Source organism: Neoarius graeffei, chromosome 22 (assembly GCF_027579695.1).
Source record: "Neoarius graeffei isolate fNeoGra1 chromosome 22, fNeoGra1.pri, whole genome shotgun sequence".
NCBI classification, from domain to species: Eukaryota; Metazoa; Chordata; class Actinopteri; order Siluriformes; family Ariidae; genus Neoarius; species Neoarius graeffei.
Window position 1 is genome coordinate 24270971 of NC_083590.1, and position 19840 is coordinate 24290810.

Sequence of the window (19840 nt, forward strand, 5' to 3'; positions counted from 1 at the left end):
ACACCCAGAGCAGTGGGCAGCCATGCTAACAGCGCCCGGGGAGCAGTTGGGAGTTAGGTGCCTCGCTCAAGGGCACCTCAGCCCAAGGCCGTCCCATATTAACCTAACCTGCATGTCTTTGGACTGTGGGGGAAACCGGAGCACCCGGAGGAAACCCACGCGGACACGGGGAGAACATGTAAACTCCGCACAGAAAGGCCCTCGTCGGCCACGGGGCTCGAACCCGGACCTTCTTGCTGTGAGGCGACAGTGCTGGCCGGCCTCATGAAGAGGTAAATCTAGGGTTTCTGGGTTTTTTGTACTACAACAAGCAGGAAAGATGATCCCGTGCCTTTGCTGTGCTCGCTCCGTCAGTGAGGCTGGTGAAGCGCCGTGCATCACTTCAGCTGGGTTTCAGTTTCTGCTCCTGGACACCGCCTCTCAGCTGTGGTACTTCACCCTGCAGTACCTCAGAACAGTGCAGGTCTGTTCTCCATATGTTTCTCTAAAGTGAAATAAAGTCAAAAGAAAACTGTGTTCTGAAATTGTGGGGAATGTTGCCTCTCCCAGTCTAGAGGGATGGATCTCGTGGAGATTCTTTCCTTCCTGTTCCAGCTGAGTTTCTCCACTCTTGGCAGGGTCAGTATCCACTTCAGGTATCCAAATTCTCTCACAAAGACAGTGAGGGTTTACAGTTACAGTGGCATGCAAAAGTTTGAGCACCCTTGCTGAAAATGTCTGTTACTGTGAATAGTTCAGTGAGCAGAAGATGAACTGATCACCAAAAGGCATAAAGGTAAAGACAAGACATTTCCTTTCAGTGTTTTATGCAAGATTTGTGTATTATTTTTGTTTGGAGAGGGAAAAAAGAAAAGGAACACCAGGTGAAAGTTTGGTCGCCCCAATACATTTGAGTTCTCCGGTAACTTTTACTAAGGTTCCCGACCTTAATTAGCTTATTGAGCTGTGGCTTGTTCAAATTCTTCGTAAGGAAAGGTCAGATGATGCAGATTTCAAAGTTGTATAAATTCTCTGACTTCTCAAACTTGTCCCGAAAATCAACAGCCATGGGCTCCTCTAAGCAACTCCATCACATTCTGAATAATAAAATAATTGATGCTTACAAAGCAAGAGAAGGCTACAAGAACGTAGCAAAGTGTTTTCAGGCAGCCGTTTCCTCAGATTGTAACGTTATTAAGAAGTGGCAGTTAACAGAAACAGTGGAGATCAAGGTGAGGTCTGGAAGATGAAGAAAACTTTCTGAAAGAACTGCTCGTTGGATTGCTAGAAAGGCAAATAAAAACCCCTGTTTGACTGCAAAAGACCTTCAGAAAGATTTAGCAGACCCTGGAGTGGTGGTGCACTGTTCTACTATGCAGCGACACCTGAACAAATATGACCTTCATGGAAGAGTCATCAGAAGAAAACCGTTCCTGCGTCCTAGCCACAAAATTCAGCATCTGAAGTTTGCAAATGAACATCTAAATAAGCCTGATGCATTTTGGAAACAAGTCCTGTGGACTGATGAAATAAGAATAGAACTTTTTGGCCACAATGTGCAAAGGTATGTTTGGAGAAAAAAAGGGTGCCAAATTCCAGGAAAAGAACATGTCTCCAACTCTGAAGCATGGGTGTGGATCGATCATGCTTTGGGGTTGTGTTGCAGCCAGTGGCACAGGGCTCATTTCATTGGTCGAGGGAAGCATGGATTCGAATAAATACCAGCAAACTCTGGAAGCAAACATCACACCATCTGTAAAAAAGTTGAAGTTAAAAAGAGGACGGGTCCTACAATAAGACGATGATCCAAAACACACCTCAAAATCTACAACGGAATACCTCAAGAGGCACAAGCTGAAGGTTTTGCCCTGGCCCTCACAGACCCCTGACCTAAACATTATTGAAAATCTGTGCGTAGATCTCAAAAGAGCAGTGCATGCAAGACAGCCCAAGAAACTTGTAGAACTGGAAGGCTTTTGCAAGGACGAGTGTGTGAAAATCCCCCAGGTAAGAACTGAAAGATTATTAGCTGGCTACAAAAAGTGTTTACAAGCTGCGATACTTGCCAAAGGGGGTGTTACTAAGTACTAACCATGCAGGGTGCCCAAACTTTTGCTTCGGGCCCTTTTCCTTTTTTATCATTTTAGAAAATGTAAAAGATGAAAATAAAAAATTGTTTTTGCTTAAAATATAAAGGGAATGAGTCATCTTTAACTTTATGCATTTTGGAGATCATTTCATCTTCAACTTGCTTAACTGTTCACAGTAACAGCAATTTTGACCAGGGGTGCCCAAACTTTTGCATACCACTGTATGTCCAGTCAAGTAAACAATTATCTACTAAAGAGAATGACTGAACTATAAACTTAATTATTTTAATATATATTGTATCAGTAATACCAGAATTATTGATGTCAATTTTGCAAATAAAATGTATTAATATTAAATAGTTCATAAAAATTACACAAAGTTCGATTTGACAAGTGTTGACATCACCTACAATATTACATTCCACCAAAGAAAATTACTTGAAATATAACAGCAGTACTAAATAGGTATGTTAATTAAAATAGTAGGTTACATGTAATAAATTATATATAATCGTGTCAAACAGAAGGCGGCACGGTGGTGTAGTGGTTAGCGCTGTCGCCTCACAGCAAGAAGGTCCGGGTTCGAGCCCCGTGGCCGGCGAGGGCCTTTCTGTGCGGAGTTTGCATGTTCTCCCCGTGTCCGCGTGGGTTTCCTCCGGGTGCTCCGGTTTCCCCCACAGTCCAAAGACATGCAGGTTAGGTTAACTGGTGACTCTAAATTGACCGTAGGTGTGAATGTGAGTGTGAATGGTTGTCTGTGTCTATGTGTCAGCCCTGTGATGACCTGGCGACTTGTCCAGGGTGTACCCCGCCTTTCGCCCGTAGTCAGCTGGGATAGGCTCCAGCTTGCCTGCGACCCTGTAGAACAGGATAAAGCGGCTACAGATAATGAGATGAGATGAAATGTCAAACAGTAAATGAAGGTTAGTAAAAGTTCCATTTGAGAAAAAAGTGTTGACACCGCAAGCAGTGTTCGATCCAACTAAAGATGACTGAACCACATCAAGTATATTATGTAAACCAGGATAAGTGAAAATATTAATAAATTATGAAGTTAAATTGAAAATCTTCCCAGTAATTTATAACAAGAATTGAAATCTTATTCCTTTTTTGAGTGTTCTTTGTTGTACAAAGATGTTGCAGATTTGCCACTAGCTATAATATCACTGCTTGGGTAGCAGTTGGTGGGCGGCACGGTGGTGTAGTGGTTAGCACTGTCGCCTCACAGCAAGAAGGTCCTGGGTTCAAGCCCAGTGGCCGGCGAGGGCCTTTCTGTGTGGAGTTTGCATGTTCTCTGTGTGGGTTTCCTCCGGTTTCCCTCACAGTCCAAAGACATGCAGGTTAGGTTAACTGGTGACTCTAAATTGAGCGTAGGTGTGAATGTGAGTGTGAATGGTTGTTTGTCTCTACGTGTCAGTCCTGCGATGACCTGGTGACTTGTCCGGGGTGTACCCCGCCTCTCACCCATAGTCAGCTGGGATAGGCTCCAACTTGCCCGCGACCCTGTAGGACAGGATAAAGCGGCTAGAGATAATGGATGGATGGGTAGCAGTTGTAGCTCCTCATTACAGTTCATTTTAATTTGCAGATATGCAGTTAATGTGTCTGCAGCCATATTTTTTCTGTACTCAGTATGAATTTTCCTAACCAATGAAAAAGCCCTCTCACTATCTGCATTGCTATGTGGGAGGCACAGCAAAGCAGTAAAAAGTTGTTTCAGCATTGGAAACCTGGCAACACCCAAAGCAGTTTTTACATCAAAGACCTTTCCCCAATATACATCTATTATTTTCCTGGTCAATAAAAGAAAATCAGAGCACGGCAAACATGTAGATCGTGTTAAATTGCTTCCATCCCCTACTACACATTTTAGAGACAGGTTACCAACGGTCGTTACCACCATTACTCTTCATTCAATACTTTTCCAGTTTACTGACGACTGATGGTCGTAACAAGTGTTGGTCATCTGTGTCTACATATAATATCTATCAGCAATTAAAATGTTTAGGGAAGCGAAACCAGAAATCGCCGGATAACTACAGTTGCCGTTGTATAAACGGCGACTCCCACTATGGCCTCCCGAAATTATCATCATCATGGAGGAAGCTTTCCTACATGCAAACAGTAAAAACTAAAATAATAATAATAATAATAATAATAATAATAATGCTTACCTGTGCAGTCTTTGAATCGGGAAACATTTTTTTTCCCTAGTTGTGAAAAATGGTCTGCCACAGTCGGGGGGATGTTGTGCTCCACGAGAAATTGGCAGAACATAACTTCTGCAGCCATTACAGAAGTCTGGGCAGTCCAAGCCGATGGACTTAAATGACCGAGAAAACCACATGCAACTATAAAACCACATAAATCGAAAATACAGTGGTGCTTGAAAGTTTGTGAACCCTTTAGAATTTTCTATATTTCTGCATAAATATGACCTAAAACATCATCAGATTTTCACACAAGTCCTAAAAATAGATAAAGAGAACCCAGTTAAACAAATGAGACAAAAATATTATACTTGGCCATTTATTTACAGAGGAAAATGATCTAAAATTACATAGCTGTGAGTTGCAAAAGTATGTGTAACTCTCGGATTAGCAGTTAATTTGAAGGTGAAATTAGAGTCAGGTGTTTTCAATCAATGGGATGACAATCAGGTGTTAGTGGGCACCCTGTTTTATTTAAAGAACAGGGATCTATCAAAGTCTGATCTTCACAACACATGTTTGTATCATGGCACAAACAAAGGAGATTTCTGAGGACCTCAGAAAAAGCGTTGTTGATGCTCATCAGGCTGGAAAAGGTAACAAAACTATCTCTAAAGAGTTTGGACTCCACCAATGCACAGTCAGACAGATTGTGTACAAATGGAGGGAATTCAAGACCATTGTTACCCTCCCCAGGAGTGGTTGACCAACAAAGATCACTCCAAGAGCAAGGCGTGTAATAGTCAGCGAGGTCACAAAGGACCCCAGGGTAACTTCTAAGCAACTGAAGGCCTCTCTCACATTGACTAATGTTAATGTTCATGAGTCCACCATCAGGAGAACACTGAACAACAATGGTGTCCATGGCAGGGTTGCAAGGAAAAGCCACTGCTCTCCAAAAAGAACATTGCTGCTCATCTGCAGTTTGATAAAGATCACGCAGACAAGCCAGAAGGCTATTGGAAAAATGTTTTGTGGACAGATGAGACCAAAATAGAACTTTTTGGTTTAAATGAGAAGCATTATGTTTGGAGAAAGGAAACCACTGCATTCCAGCATAAGAACCTTATCCCATCTGTGAAACATGGTGGTGGGAGTATCATAGTTTGGGCCTGTTTTGCTGCATCTGGGTCAGGACGGCTTGCCATCATTGATGGAACAATGAATTCTGAATTATACCAACAAATTCTAAAGGAAAATGTCAGGACATCTGTCCATGAACTGAATCTCAAGAGAAGGTGGGTCATGCAGCAAGACAACGACCCTAAGCACACAAGTCATTCTACCAAAGAATGGTTAAAGAAGAATAAAGTTAACGTTTTGGAATGGCCAAGTAAAAGTCCTGACCTTAATCCAATCGAAATGTTGTGGAAGGACCTGAAGCGAGCAGTTCATGTGAGGAAACCCACCAACATCCCAGAGTTGAAGCTGTTCTGTACGGAGGAATGGGCTAAAATTCCTCCAAGCCGGTGTGCAGGACTGATCAACAGTTACCGGAAACGTTTAGTTGCAGTTATTGCTGTACAAGGGGGTCACACCAGATACTGAAAGCAAAGGTTCACATACTTTTGCCACTCACAGATATGTAATATTGGATCATTTTCCTCAATAAATAAATGACCAAGTATAATATTTTTGTCTCATTTGTTTAACTGGGTTCTCTTTATCTACTTTTAGGACTTGTGTGAAAATCTGATGTTGTTTTAGGTCATATTTATGCAGAAATATAGAAAATTCTAAAGGGTTCACAAACTTTTAAGCACCACTGTAGTTCCATTTCACTGGGTATGCGTGTTTGAAAAAATAAATGGTGCATGCGAAGAAAATTCTCTTTGAGTAACGGAAAAAATCTCTAATACATAAAGTAATTTTCCCGTATGAAAATCAGTATACGCCGTATTAGCCAAATAATTGCATTTTCCTGTACAAAATATGGGGAAACTGTATAACTTGACATGTATGATGCAGAATCATAGGAATAAAATTTTCCTTTTTAATAATTAAAAATAATTCAATTTGGATGTTGTGCAACATTGTACTTAAAAACCCATAATTGGAAAAAGTTCAGACTATGGGAAATGCAATTTTTTTATTTTTTAAAGGTGATTTCTACATATGATGGTGTAGTGGTTAGCACTGTCACCTCACAGCAAGAAGGTCCTGGGTTTGAGGGCCTTTCTGTCTGGAATTTGCATGTTCTCCTCGTGTCTGCGTGGGTTTCCTTCGGTTTCCCGCACAGTCCAAAGACATGCAGGTTAGGTTAAGTATTTTTAAAAGCAAGCACTTCAGTACTTTAACTTAGTCAGTAATGGAATTATGTCAGAAAAAAACTGAACTTTCATTTTTGAAAATTCAAACCATGATTTCTCTGAAGCGACATTGCTATAATTGGGGTGATGATTTTTAAATATGGTTTTCAGTACATTTTGCCTTGGATTCCATACTTTAGCAATATCACTGAGCTGACAAGTTAGGGCAGTGTTAATAATTTCATAATTCTGGCCTCTCTGCTGAACAATTGCTCTCCTAATAGTAGTAGTAATAGTGGTGGTAGTAGTAGTAGTACTACTACCACTACTACTACTACTACTACTAATAATAATAATAATAATAATAATGTGTGCAAGATACATCCTCTGGATGCACTGGGACGCATCATCAGTGATGTAACCTGGGGTCACTGGGTGTTTCGGGTCTTTCAACATCAGACACCCTCGCCCAGGCGACCCAGCTGAGTTTGATCAGACCCCAGCTTGCGTCCCAGCAGCAACCGTCCATGGATCAGCCCTCTTTATCCACAGCCACCTTGTGGCCTTCTCTGCGGCTTCACATACAGATCGGATGGCCCTCTTCTTAGCCACTCCTGTTAGGCCCAGTTGGTTGAGGACTTTGCAGAATGAGTGCCCTGCAAATCCTCTACAGCCCACCTCTATTGGCTCGCAATGAGTCTTCCAGCCCCCTTCCCGGCACTTCTCCACCAGCTCCTGGTACTTTGCGTGTTTCCTTTCATTTGCCTCTTCCATCTGCTCTTCCCAGGACACTGTGAGTTCGAGCACAATCAGCTGTTTTGTTGCCTCGGAGATGATGATTATATCTGGCCGGAGTGATGTTGTAGTAACATGCTGAGGGAACTTCAGCTGCTTCCCCAGATCGGCTTGCAGCTGTATAGAGGAACCCTGACCTTGTTCTACGCTGTCGGCAGGGTTCCTCTCCAGCTTTGACAAAGTTAATTTTGGTCTTCGGGGCAAGATGGTGTTTGCCAGGGGTGATGGCATTACATATGCTTTCTGCCACCACCTTCAGCACTTGGTCATGGCACCAGCGGTAGCGACCTTCTACAAGGGCCTTTGGACAGCTACTCAGCAGATGTTGTAAGGATCCCCTTCCAGAGCATAGCTGGCATGCTGGTGACTCACTCTTGCCCCACACATGGAGGTTGGCGGGGCTTGGTAGGGCATCATATACAGCCTGGACAAGGAAACGAATGCGATGGAGGTCCGCCTGCATGATGTTTGTCCAGGTGACCTTGCGCTGTAGGATACCCTCCCACTTTATCCATGCCCCCTGCTGCCTGAGCCCCCCCCATTCTGCTCACTCGCTCTTCCTCCACGCTTGCTCTGACCTCTTCCTGGATTAGCTGGTGTCTCTTCTTCCCTTGGGCCTTGCCCACTTGGGTCTTTGAGAAAAAGCCCAAACCAGCTCTCCCAATGGCCACCATCCCCACCAGCTCCTTCTGCCTGAGGCGTGACTCTGCCACCTCCACTGCTCTCTCTGCTCTCCACTTCCTCCCGGTTCGCACCTCAATGCCAGCTGTTGCCACCTTCTGGTCCCGGGAGTCCCTGTACTGAAGGGCTTCTCTTGTGCGTACCACCATGAATTCTTCAGTGAGACCACTGAATGGGAGCTGTAAGATGTTGCTGGTCCTGTAGAGGGCTGCACTACTGAGGCTGTGAGGGAGGCCCAGCCATTTTTGGAGAAAGCTGGTGATTTTCCTCTCCAGGGACTCCACTGTTGACACTGGGACTGAGTACACCAGCAGAGGCCATAGAACCCGTGGTAGGATGGAGTGCTGGTAGATCCAGGCCTTAAATCTGCCTGGCAGGCCTGACTTGTCGACCTTGGTGAGCCAACTTTCCAGCTCTTTATTGGACCTCTGAATGGCGGCGGTGTCTTTCAGAGATACGTCAAACAGCTTCCCCAGACTCTTCACTGGCTGCTCACTAATGGAGGGGATAGCAGCTCCAGCCAAGGAGAAGTGGAATTTATCAACCACTTTCCCCCTTTTTAGCACCATGGATCTTAACTTGGTAGGCTTGAAGCTCATCCTGGCCCAGGTGACAAGTTTATCAAGGCCTTGCAAGATCCACCTCCCTCCTGGGACTGATATTGTTGTCACAGTAAGGTCATCCATAAATCCTCTTATGGGGGGCTGCCATACGCCAGACCTGGTTAGAGGGCCTCTGCATTCCACCTCAGCTGACTTGGCCACCATGTTCATCGCCAGGGCAAAGAGGATAACTGAGATGGTACACCCAGTTATTATCCCTTTCTCCAGCCAATGCCAGTCTGAAGTTACTTCCCCAGAAGTGACCCTCAACCTGAAGTTGTGGTAATAATCCAGGATCAGGTCCCTGATCGCACTGGGGACGTGGTGGCCATGTAGTGCAAGATCAACCAATTTATGTGGAATGGATCCATACGCATTATTGGCCAAATCCAGCCACAGCACACATAAGTCGCCTCTGTTCTCATGGGCTTCTCTGATGAGCTGTGTGACTACCCCAGTGTGCTTTAAGCAACCAGGAACTCCGGGGATACCCCCCTTTCACTGAGGGATCGATGTAGTTGTTCTTGAGAAGAAACTCTGAGTCTCCGGGAAACAATGCTGAAGAACACCTTCCCTTCGATGCTCAACGGTGAGATGGACCGAAACTGGCTGATACACTTTGAATTTTCCTCTTTGGGGATCCACACTCCCTCTGCACACCTCCATTGGTCAGCAACTCTCCCCCTTCGCCATATCACCTTCAAGATTTTCCAGAGGTGACACCGGAGCTGGGGACAACGCTTGTACACAATGTATGGTACACCCCTGGGCCCTGGAGCAGAGGAAGAGCGTGCTGCCTTGATTACCTCCTCAACCTCCTTCAGGTTAGGCTCCTTCAGATCGAACATTGTTGTTGGTGGAGCTGGGATAATAAGGGCTCTATTAGGTTCCAGCTCCTGTTCTCTCATTGGATCGCTCAGAGTGTCATGCAGGAAAGCGTTAACTACTTCTGCTGAGCAGGTGAGCCGGCCGCTACGTTTGTCCCCGAGCATACCATAATTTATAATAATAATAATAATAATAATAATAATAAATGGCGGTAGTGGTTAGCAATGTCGCCTCACAGCAAGAAGGTTCTGGGTTCGAGCCCAGCAGCCAACGAGGGCCTTTCTGTGTGGAGTTTGCATGTTCTCACCGTATCTGTGTGGGTTTCCTCCAGGTGCTCCGGTTTCCCCCACAGTCCAAAGACATGCAGGTTAGGCTAATTGGTGGCTCTAAATTGACCGTAGGTGTGAATGTGAGTGTGAATGGTTGTTTGTCTCTGTGTGTCAGCCCTGTGATGACCTGGCGACTTGTCCAGGGTGTACCCCGCCTCTCGCCCATAGTCAGCTGGGATAGGCTCCAGCTTGCCTGCCACCCTGTACAGGATAAGCAGTTAAGGATAATGGATGGATGAATAATAATAATAATAATAGATATTGCATTCCAGGTGATTCCAGGGTCCATGAGCAGGAACTTAAGAAAATAGAGAAATATCAAGATCTCAGGAAAGAAATATCTAGACTTTGGCAAATAAAAGAGGTAATGGTCATCTCATCGGTAGTAGGTGTGCTTGGTTGTGTAACGATTGACGTCAGCAAATAGATAGGAACACTTGGAATTAAAATGGCACCATCAATGTTACAGAAGACAATGCTGCTTGGAACAGTAAGGATACTGAGAGTAAGAGTGCTTCAGACCTGATCGTGGTGAAAGAATGAACACCCAGGACCCTTGGTCATTTGTTATGACCCACTCCTTGGCGAAAACCGGCAAAGATCAGCCTGTGAAGAGGAAATAATAATAATAATAATAATGATCTGGTGACTTGTTCAGAGTGTACCCCGCCTCTCATCCATAGTCAGCTGGGATAGGATCCAGCTTGCCTGCGACCCTGTAGGACAGGATAAGCGGCTACAGATAATGGATGGATGGATAAATGCATAATAATAGGATGTGCTGGATCAAGTGCTATTTTAAGCTGCTGCATAATGAGGATAAAAGTATTATTGTTAAAAGATTAACACATTTTCAGTACGATTACAACTAGGGCTATTCCTGCAATATACTAGACTCTTATTAAATGTTTATTTGAATGCTTGCAATCTGCATCTGCGTCTTTAGTCCGCATTTTCAATCCCTCATTTTTTTCCTTGTGCTTAAATGAAATGGCAGTGTTAGAGGTGTGAAGTACACACAGGCATTTCGGATAATCTTAATAGGGCGTCCAGAAAACCAACTTAAACGTGTGTAACTCAACTCTGAATACGTGTAACTTTCCCCATGTAAATACTGACGCAACTTATGGACTTAAGTTGGACTCTGAATAACCGACTCATATTGGATTATTGATTTCTACATTTTCATTGCACTTCCATATTTCCTGCTTCTGCGAATTGCATTGTACAGAAGCAGGGTGGAAGGTATGTACCTACCCTGTCGAAGACAGATGCACAGGCTTCATTCGAAAATCCACTCAACAGCTACTTAAGACCCTTGGAGTCACCAGGTCCAAGCAGAAGAAGGCCTTCAGGGAACTGGCTGAGGAGGTAGAGAAAGGGAGCTTCTGGCTCAGAAGAAGAGACCCAAAGTGGGGGAACCAAGGACCAGAGCCTTGGTTCTTAGGGCCAACCACAGAGAGCAGTAAGGAGACGTCCCCATCACTGCCCCACCACCTAGAGATATTCTGGGTTCAAAGGGGCAAAACATCTGTGAAGGGTGACTCCCAGCTGACGACCCTGTGGCTGGCCCACTGGCACCGTCGGAGGTACGACAGGCAGAAATGCCCTGCAGGTAACACCTGTGCTTCCAACCAGACTGTATGAACGAGCCCAAGATATTTCTATTTTTGTCTGGTTAACTTCATTTCATTTGTTAATATACCATGCATCCATTCCTGCGTTTCAGGCCTGAAACACATTGCAAAAAAGTTGAGACAGGGCAATTTAAGGCGAAAGCAATTAAATAATGATGTGATTTGAAACAGGTGATGTCAACCACACCTGTTCCAAATCACAGCATTTCCATTTGCCAGACCAGAATGGAAATAAGTGTTGTACACTATCTTGTGTTATCCGTGTATCTTAAATGTACACTATGTATTTTGTGCATTATTTTACGAAATAAAAATCAATCAATCAATCAATCAACAGGTGATTGTAATCATGACTGCGGACAAAATTAGTATCTAGGAAAGGTGTTTGAATAGGAAATATGGGCTGAGGATCTCCAGTTTATCAACACATGCATGAGAAAATTATTGAAATGTTTAAAAAACAGTGTTCCTTAAAGGATATGGGACATGAAACATAAAAGCACGCTAGATCAGTTTCTTTCCATTAAAAATATGAATTAATTGCATCAACAAATACAAAATCATCTACTAAATTTAGCAAAATTGTTATATTCGTGATGATTATATGGCATTTCTGCTCGAGCTCCGATATGCATATTTTACAACCGGAAGAGCCGCTGTCACGTGATCATACGTCACAAAAACTTTCGGGTACAGCACAAGCGGGTAGATGAATGGAGAAGTGGATGACAAGAAAATTGTTTTTATAGTCTTTAACGTACATTGAACATCATGGTGTATTGTGCTGCTTATGGTTGCAATAATTCCAATGGGAAATGCCCTGGAGTAAGTTTTTTTGCATTCCCCAAGGACCCGAAGCTGAGGAAAGTGTGGGCTCACTACTGCCGTAGAAAAAACTTTGCACCTACTGTTTCCCACAAACTGTGTTCGGACCATTTCACTGAGGATTCTTTCAACATTAATACTCAGGTACTGAGCGATATTAATTGCCAAGCCAAATTTAAGAGGCCGTATAGCCGGGTTCATGGAGGCAGTGATAGCACCATAATATACAGGGCCTAAAATTCCTACAACTGTAGAGACAGTCAAGAAATCCTGTAACATTAATGGACATTTAAATAAATGTTATGTTGGTAAGTTTGTTTAACTTTTCTTAATTTTCATCTCTTTCGCCAAATGGCGTAGTGTTGTTGGCTGTGTGATGGTGTTTTGCCATTTTGAATGTTTTCATCTCGGACTCTGGAAGCATTGTATCTCAGTCAATCTCGAAAAATATCAGCAAAAAAAAACTAGCTTGCAACGGACTTTAGCTAGATCTATGATGAACTTTCAATGTATGATACAAAAATAATACTTCTTTCAACAGATCATTAGCCTTTGAGCAGAATTGTTTTTAACTTACCAGGATGTGTTATCGAGCCGACCGCTTTCAGTTTCATGGGGATTGAATGAACTCTCACTCTCAGAATCATCTGACCCGTCAGAGTAAAGACAAGATCCATGTTCATGTGAATTTCCAGCTATCGGTTCGAATTGATAGGGTCTAACTTCACATCTCTGTGAAACATCGGGAATATCACTGTCGATGGTGTCCATTTCGGTAACCTGTTTACATTAGATTCCCAAGCGCTGGCTCCTTGGAAAGTTTTTGTGACGTCACGGGTCACGTGACCACCTAGCTAATTAACGAATCATTGTTTTACGCTGATGTATAAGTATTAAGTTGAATAATGTGATGATTTTCACATTTTTGACGCCCTGCAGTGATTTAGATGGCATTTCTTATGTCCTTTATACATAATTATGCCCAGGTAAAAATCCATGTCCCATGTCCTTTAAAGAGATACAAAGGGATTTGGGTATTTCACCCTTTATGGTGCATAATATCATTCAACAATTCAAGGAATCTGGAGGGATTTCGGTGTGTAAAGGGCAAGGGCTCAAGCCTAAGCTGAACACTCATGATCTCCAATCCCTCAGACGGCACTGCATCCAGAACCGTCATTCATCTATAGCTGATAGAACCACATGGGCTCGGGATTACTTTGGCAAAATTTTATCAAGTATTACAATACAGAGTTACATCAACAAATACCAGTTAAAACTAATCTCATCTCATTATCTCTAGCAGCTTTATCCTGTTCTACAGGGTCGCAGGCAAGCTGGAGCCTATCCCAGCTGACTATGGGCGAAAGGCGGGGTACACCCTGGACAAGTCGCCAGGTCATCACAGCCAGTTAAAGCTTTACTGTACAAAAAGAAAGCCTGGTGGTACCATAACTGTGTCCAGAAGCGCCGTCGATTTCTCTGGACTTGGAGGCATCTGGGACGGACCATCACACAGTGGAAATGTGTACTGTGGTCAGATGAATCAATATGCCAGGTCTTTTTTTTTTTCTTTTTAAAGAAATGGACACTGTGCGCTCTGGACCAAAGAAAAAGGATCATCCAGGCTGTTACCAGCAAAAAGTCCAAAATCCAGGGTGTGTCATGGTATGGGTTTGTGTCGGTGCCCTTGGCAAAGGTAACTTACACTTCTGTGATGGAGCATTAATGCAGACAAGTACACCGAGATTGTGGTGTAACATGCGCCGCCTTCAAGACGACACCTTTTCCAGGGAGATTTCAACAAAACAATGCAAAACCACATTCTGAACACATTACAAAGCGCAGGGCTGTGGAAGAAGAGGGTGTGTCCCTTCTGTCCCCAATAGAGAATGTGGGGCCAATGTTGAAACAAAAAATATGACACCGACGACCCCGTACTATTGCACGTCTTAAAGTGCATATTCTGGACCAATTTTGTTTTTGTTTATATGAAAGTATGTCCCTTTACACGCTCATCCAGAAGGGTAATTTTGCACAAGGCCATCTGTCTACAGCAGAAAAAAATAAAATAAAACGCGTCTGGAAAAATCCCAAGGGAGTCTGGAGCCAGATTCGTGACATCACCTGCGGAAGCGCCAGCAGGCTGCGCGAGCTTTGCACGGTTTCAGTGCACAGCCTGTGTAGACCAAGCGCTCCCATTTCTCTCTCATTGTCCGGTCTTTTGGAAAACGATGAGGACTAATCCCATCAAGATTGGTGTTGCTACACCCTCCTACGATACATCTGTTAACCATTTTAATAATTACGCGATAACGTTGAAGAAATTTGCAGAAAACCACCAGGTCGTTTTCTCATGAACAAACCAGCGCTGATGTAGGATTCAGAGGGAGGCGTCCCACATGCGACGTCACGAAAATCAATGTTTGCCGGGAAATCCAAATGCCAAGTTTTTTCGGAGGCGGACCAATTTGCCTCAAATGGCTTGATTTCAACTGAATTTTTCTGGTATTGCGCAAGGTAAAAAAAATTGCACAAAATGCAAAATGTGATAGATATTTGACCAAGCGGGTGGCACGGTGGTGTAGTGGTTAGCGCTGTCGCCTCACAGCAAGAAGGTCCGGGTTCGAGCCCCGTGGCCGGCGAGGGCCTTTCTGTGCAGAGTTTGCATGTTCTCCCCGTGTCCGCGTGGGTTTCCTCCGGGTGCTCCGGTTTCCCCCACAGTCCAAAGACATGCAGGTTAGGTTAACTGGTGACTCTAAATTGACCGTAGGTGTGAATGTGAGTGTGAATGGTTGTCTGTGTCTATGTGTCAGCCCTGTGATGACCTGGCGACTTGTCCAGGGTGTACCCCGCCTTTCGCCCGTAGTCAGCTGGGATAGGCTCCAGCTTGCCTGCAACCCTGTAGAACAGGATAAAGCGGCTACAGATAATGAGATGAGATATTTGACCAAAGTTTAATATAAAATAGGAGAATTACATCGATCTTGCTCCTGAATTTATCCGCGATATGCACTTTAAGACTGTAGGAAGAATGGGACAAAATAACACCTGAAACACTTCATCAATTGGCGTCTTCAGTCTCTAAACATCTTTTAAGTGTTGTGAGAAGGAATTGGAACATTATAAAAGTGGTAAATGCTTTACTGTCCTGACTTTTTTTTTTAAATGTGTTGCAAGAATCAAAATGGAAATGTTTTTATTTTTTAAAAAACAATAAAATTAATGAGGTAAAACATCAAATAATGTGCTGTTGTATTGTTTTGAGTGCAATACAGGTCAAAGATTAATTACAAATCATTGTTTACAGTTTTAATTTCAATTTCAACTTCAGCATACCGTCCAAACGTTTTCTGGTTTGGGGTTGTATAAATAAAAAATTTCATGATGATCTTGTTGCAACTTTTTTTTTTTCCTTCAAAAATCTGTGCTCTCTCACCGCACTGATAAAATGGCGAAAGTATAATTTCATCAGCAATGCATACTGGGTTCTATTCAGTTGAAACATAAATTGTTTAATTTAATCGGAAACAGTTAAACTAAACGAGAAACAATTACGAATAAAAAAAAATTAAACTGGAAACTAGAAATTAAATATAAAATGTAAATGAAAAAATGCTAGATATTGTGTCCATGACGTATAATTTATTTAAACATTTATGATGCATGGAAATACTTCGTACAACAACATTTCTTTATATTTCACCTTGGCCCCGTCAAGAGTTTTAGCATTTCCTGCTTAAGCACTGCATGTAATTTCATTTTTATTCTCTATTAATTGGCTTCTTTATCAAGTTGTGGTTGGAGTTAACTATCTGGAGTCTTTTTTGACCGGCTCCAAAGTTGTTTCTCAATGCTCTTTATTTCCTGCTCCAGTGCTGTGATCTGTAGATTTGAAGAGAAAAGAACTGAGTTACATTTTAGCACGGATGAACTGCTTTAAAAAGATACTGCTTTTAGCACACAGTTAGAAAACAAACATGCAGTTTCAATCATTTTCGGTTCGCTACACAAGGCTGAAGTTATACAGCACAGTAAAAGGTCACCTTATTCCCGGTTTCCTGCCGAACGTGATCAGGAACCTTCTCTGTGTAGTTTGGTACTCTCGTCCGAGACAGGAATTGCTCAAGTTGAAAGAGAAGTTTTTCTCTACGCTGAGAAAGTAGGATCATCTGTTTGTTACTATTCCTGCAACTCTAAGAATGAAACAGAGAGAATATATTGGCAAAGACCAACTGTGGTACTGCTGTAAATGTTTAAATATAGACCAGATAATTACAGGCATATAATTCATACACAGCATCTCGGTATACTATATATAGAGTACCCACACACACACACACACACACACACAGTACTGTGTAAAAGTCTTCGGCACCCTATTGTTTTTTTTATACAAACTTTATCTCATCTCATTATCTCTAGCCGCTTTATCCTGTTCTACAGGGTCGCAGGCAAGCTGGAGCCTATCCCAGCTGACTACGGGCGAAAGGCGGGGTACACCCTGGACAAGTCGCCAGGTCATCACAGGGCTGACACATAGACACAGACAACCATTCACACTCACATTCACACCTACGCTCAATTTAGAGTCACCAGTTAACCTAACCTGCATGTCTTTGGACTGTGGGGGAAACCGGAGCACCCGGAGGAAACCCACGCGGACACGGGGAGAACATGCAAACTCCGCACAGAAAGGCCCTCGCTGACCACGGGGCTCGAACCCGGACCTTCTTGCTGTGAGGCGACAGCGCTAACCACTACATCACCGTGCCGCCCAACTTTGTTATAGATTTCTATTTTATAACTTCAACATTATCAAGTTTTAGAGTCCAAACATTCATAATTTAGTCCAGAAGAACTGTGGCTGGTTCTGTAAGATTCTCAGTAAAACCCACAGCTCATTTCCGCATAAAACTGCACTCATTGCAATCACTGAGACTACTACTGTTTATTTATTTTTTTAAAGCAAAGGGTCGTCTCACATCAAATATCGACTTTGTTTCATTTATTATGGCTTAGTGCTTAAAAAATACTGTAATGTTGAATCGTTTCATTATTTTTAAGCCATTTTTGGTCTACAGCATTTCTTTACACGTGTCTAAGACTTCTGCAGTGGTGTATTTCTCCATCACCTGTACATCGAGGTGTAACTGGACTGAATGGTCAGTCACCCCGATGGCACTCTCCATGTCTGGAGGTGGTGCAGTGGAGAAGGGGAGGGAGCTGGTGCCCTCCTGAGGGCAGTGCAGATGAAGGTTAGAGATCCGGCCCAGGATGCAGATAGCACGTCTGAAGCTGTGAAGTGTTTGTGCTTGGTCTGCTGTGCACACTGCCAACACTACAGAAGGCCAAAATAAAACTATATGTTACTTTTACAGCACTTTAATTGTCTGAAAGCAGCCTTGCATAGGGACATCAGTGCATTAATCCTTACAGAAATTAACCATGGGTTTAAAAAAGAAATTCAGTGGTTTACCAGTACTGATCCCAAACGGTTACCACTGTTTATTGCAGTGGTTTACATCCATTTACACCAATGGCATACCAGCGTTTATACCAAGAGCTTGCCAACGTTGATCCCACCGTCTTACTGACGTTTATCCCACCGTCTTACCGCCATTTATCCCACCGTCTTACCGCCGTTTATCCCACCGTCTTACCGCCGTTTATCCCAACGTCTTACCGCCGTTTATCCCAACGTCTTACCGCCGTTTATCCCAACGTCTTACCGCCGTTTATCCCAACGTCTTACTGCCGTTTATCCCACCGTTTTTCCCACTGTCTTATTGCCATTTATCCCGTCTTACCGCCGTTTATCCCAACGTCTTACCGCCGTTTATCCCAACGTCTTACTGCCGTTTATCCCACCGTTTTTCCCACTGTCTTACTGCCGTTTATCCCACCGTCTTATCGCCATTTATCCCGTCTTACTTCTGTGTATTCCACTGTCTTAACCGCCGTTTATCCCACCGTCTTACCGCCGTTTATCCCACCGTTTTTCCCACCATCTTACTGCCATTTATCCCACCGTCTATCCCAGTGTCTTATCGCCATTTATCCCGTCTTACTGCCGTTTATCCCACCATCTTACTGCCATTTATCCCACCGTCTATCCCACTGTCTTATCGGCATTTATCCCGTCTTACCACCGTTTATCCCACCATCTTACTGCCATTTATCCCACCGTCTATCCCACTGTCTTATCGGCATTTATCCCGTCTTACCGCCGTTTATCCCACCATCTTACTGCCATTTATCGCACCGTCTATCCCACTGTCTTATCGCCATTTATCCCGTCTTACTGCCATTTATCCCACCATCTTACCGCCGTTTATCCCACCGTCTTACCACCGTTTATCCCACCATCTTACTGCCATTTATCCCACCATCTATCCCACTGTCTTATTGCCATTTATCCCGTCTTACTGCCGTTTATTCCACCGTCTTAACTGCCGTTTATTCCACCGTCTTAACCGCCGTTTATTCCACTGTCTTACTGCCGTTTATCCCGCTGTCTATCCCACTGTCTTACCGCCATTTATCCTGTCTTACTTCTGTGTATTCCACTGTCTTAACCGCCGTTTATCCCACCGTCTTACCACCGTTTATCCCGTCTAACCGCCGTTTATTCCACCGTCTTACTGCCGTTTATCCTGCTGTCTTACCGCCCTTAATTCCACCGTCTTAATGCCATTTATCCCACCATCTTACCACCGTTTATCCCACCGTCTATCCCACTGTCTTACCGCCATTTATCCCACCGTCTATCCCACTGTCTTATTGCTGTTTATCCTGTCTTACCTCTGTTTATTCCACCGTCTTAGCCGCTGTTTATTCCACCGTTTTACTGCCATTTATTCCACCGTCTTACCACCGTTTATCCCGTCTAACCGCCGTTTATTCCACCGTCTTACTGCCGTTTATCCTGCTGTCTTACCGCCCTTTATTCCGCCGTCTTAACGCCGTTTATCCCACCATCTTACCACCGTTTATCCCACCGTCTTATTGCTGTTTATCCCGTCTTACCTCTGTTTATTCCACCGTCTTAACCGCTGTTTATTCCACCGTTTTACTGCCATTTATTCCACCGTCTTACCACCGTTTATCCCGTCTAACCACTGTTTATTCCACCATCTTAACCGCTATTCATCCCACCATTTAAACCACCATTTATTCCACCGTCTTACCGCCATTTATCCCACCGTCTTACCGCCGTTTATCCCAATGTCTTACCGCCGTTTATCCCAACGTCTTACCACCGTTTATCCCACCGTTTTTCCCACTGTCTTACTGCCGTTTATCCCACCGTCTTACCGCCGTTTATCCCACTGTCTTACCGCCGTTTATCCCAACGTCTTACCGCCGTTTATCCCACCGTCTTACCACCGTTTATCCCACCGTTTTTCCCACTGTCTTACTGCCGTTTATCCCACCGTCTTACCACCGTTTATCCCACCGTTTTTCCCACTGTCTTACTGCCGTTTATCCCACCGTCTTACCGCCGTTTATCCCACCGTCTTACCGCCGTTTATCCCACCATCTTACCACCGTTTATCCCACCGTTTTTCCCACTGTCTTACTGCCGTTTATCCCACCGTCTTATCGCCATTTA

At 43.7% G+C, this 19840-nt stretch overlaps 1 protein-coding gene and 1 long non-coding RNA gene across 2 annotated transcripts in view; one reads left to right on the forward strand and one right to left on the reverse strand.

The window, feature by feature from the left end:
- The first annotated feature begins 253 nt into the window (after nt 1–253).
- LOC132870406 (uncharacterized) lies at nt 254–622 on the forward strand. Its single transcript, XR_009651107.1, has 3 exons — nt 254–272; nt 355–463; nt 550–622. It is a non-coding gene; the product is annotated as an uncharacterized LOC132870406 (long non-coding RNA).
- Nucleotides 623–15859: 15237 nt separating this feature from the next.
- Nucleotides 15860–19840, reverse strand: part of vars2 (valyl-tRNA synthetase 2, mitochondrial) — a 64670-nt gene continuing 60689 nt past the window's right edge. Inside the window, 4 exon segments of the mRNA XM_060904674.1 lie at nt 15860–16068; nt 16071–16110; nt 16272–16421; nt 17361–17566. Of these exon segments, the coding sequence (XP_060760657.1) occupies nt 16037–16068; nt 16071–16110; nt 16272–16421; nt 17361–17566 (428 nt within the window). The 3' untranslated portion in view covers nt 15860–16036.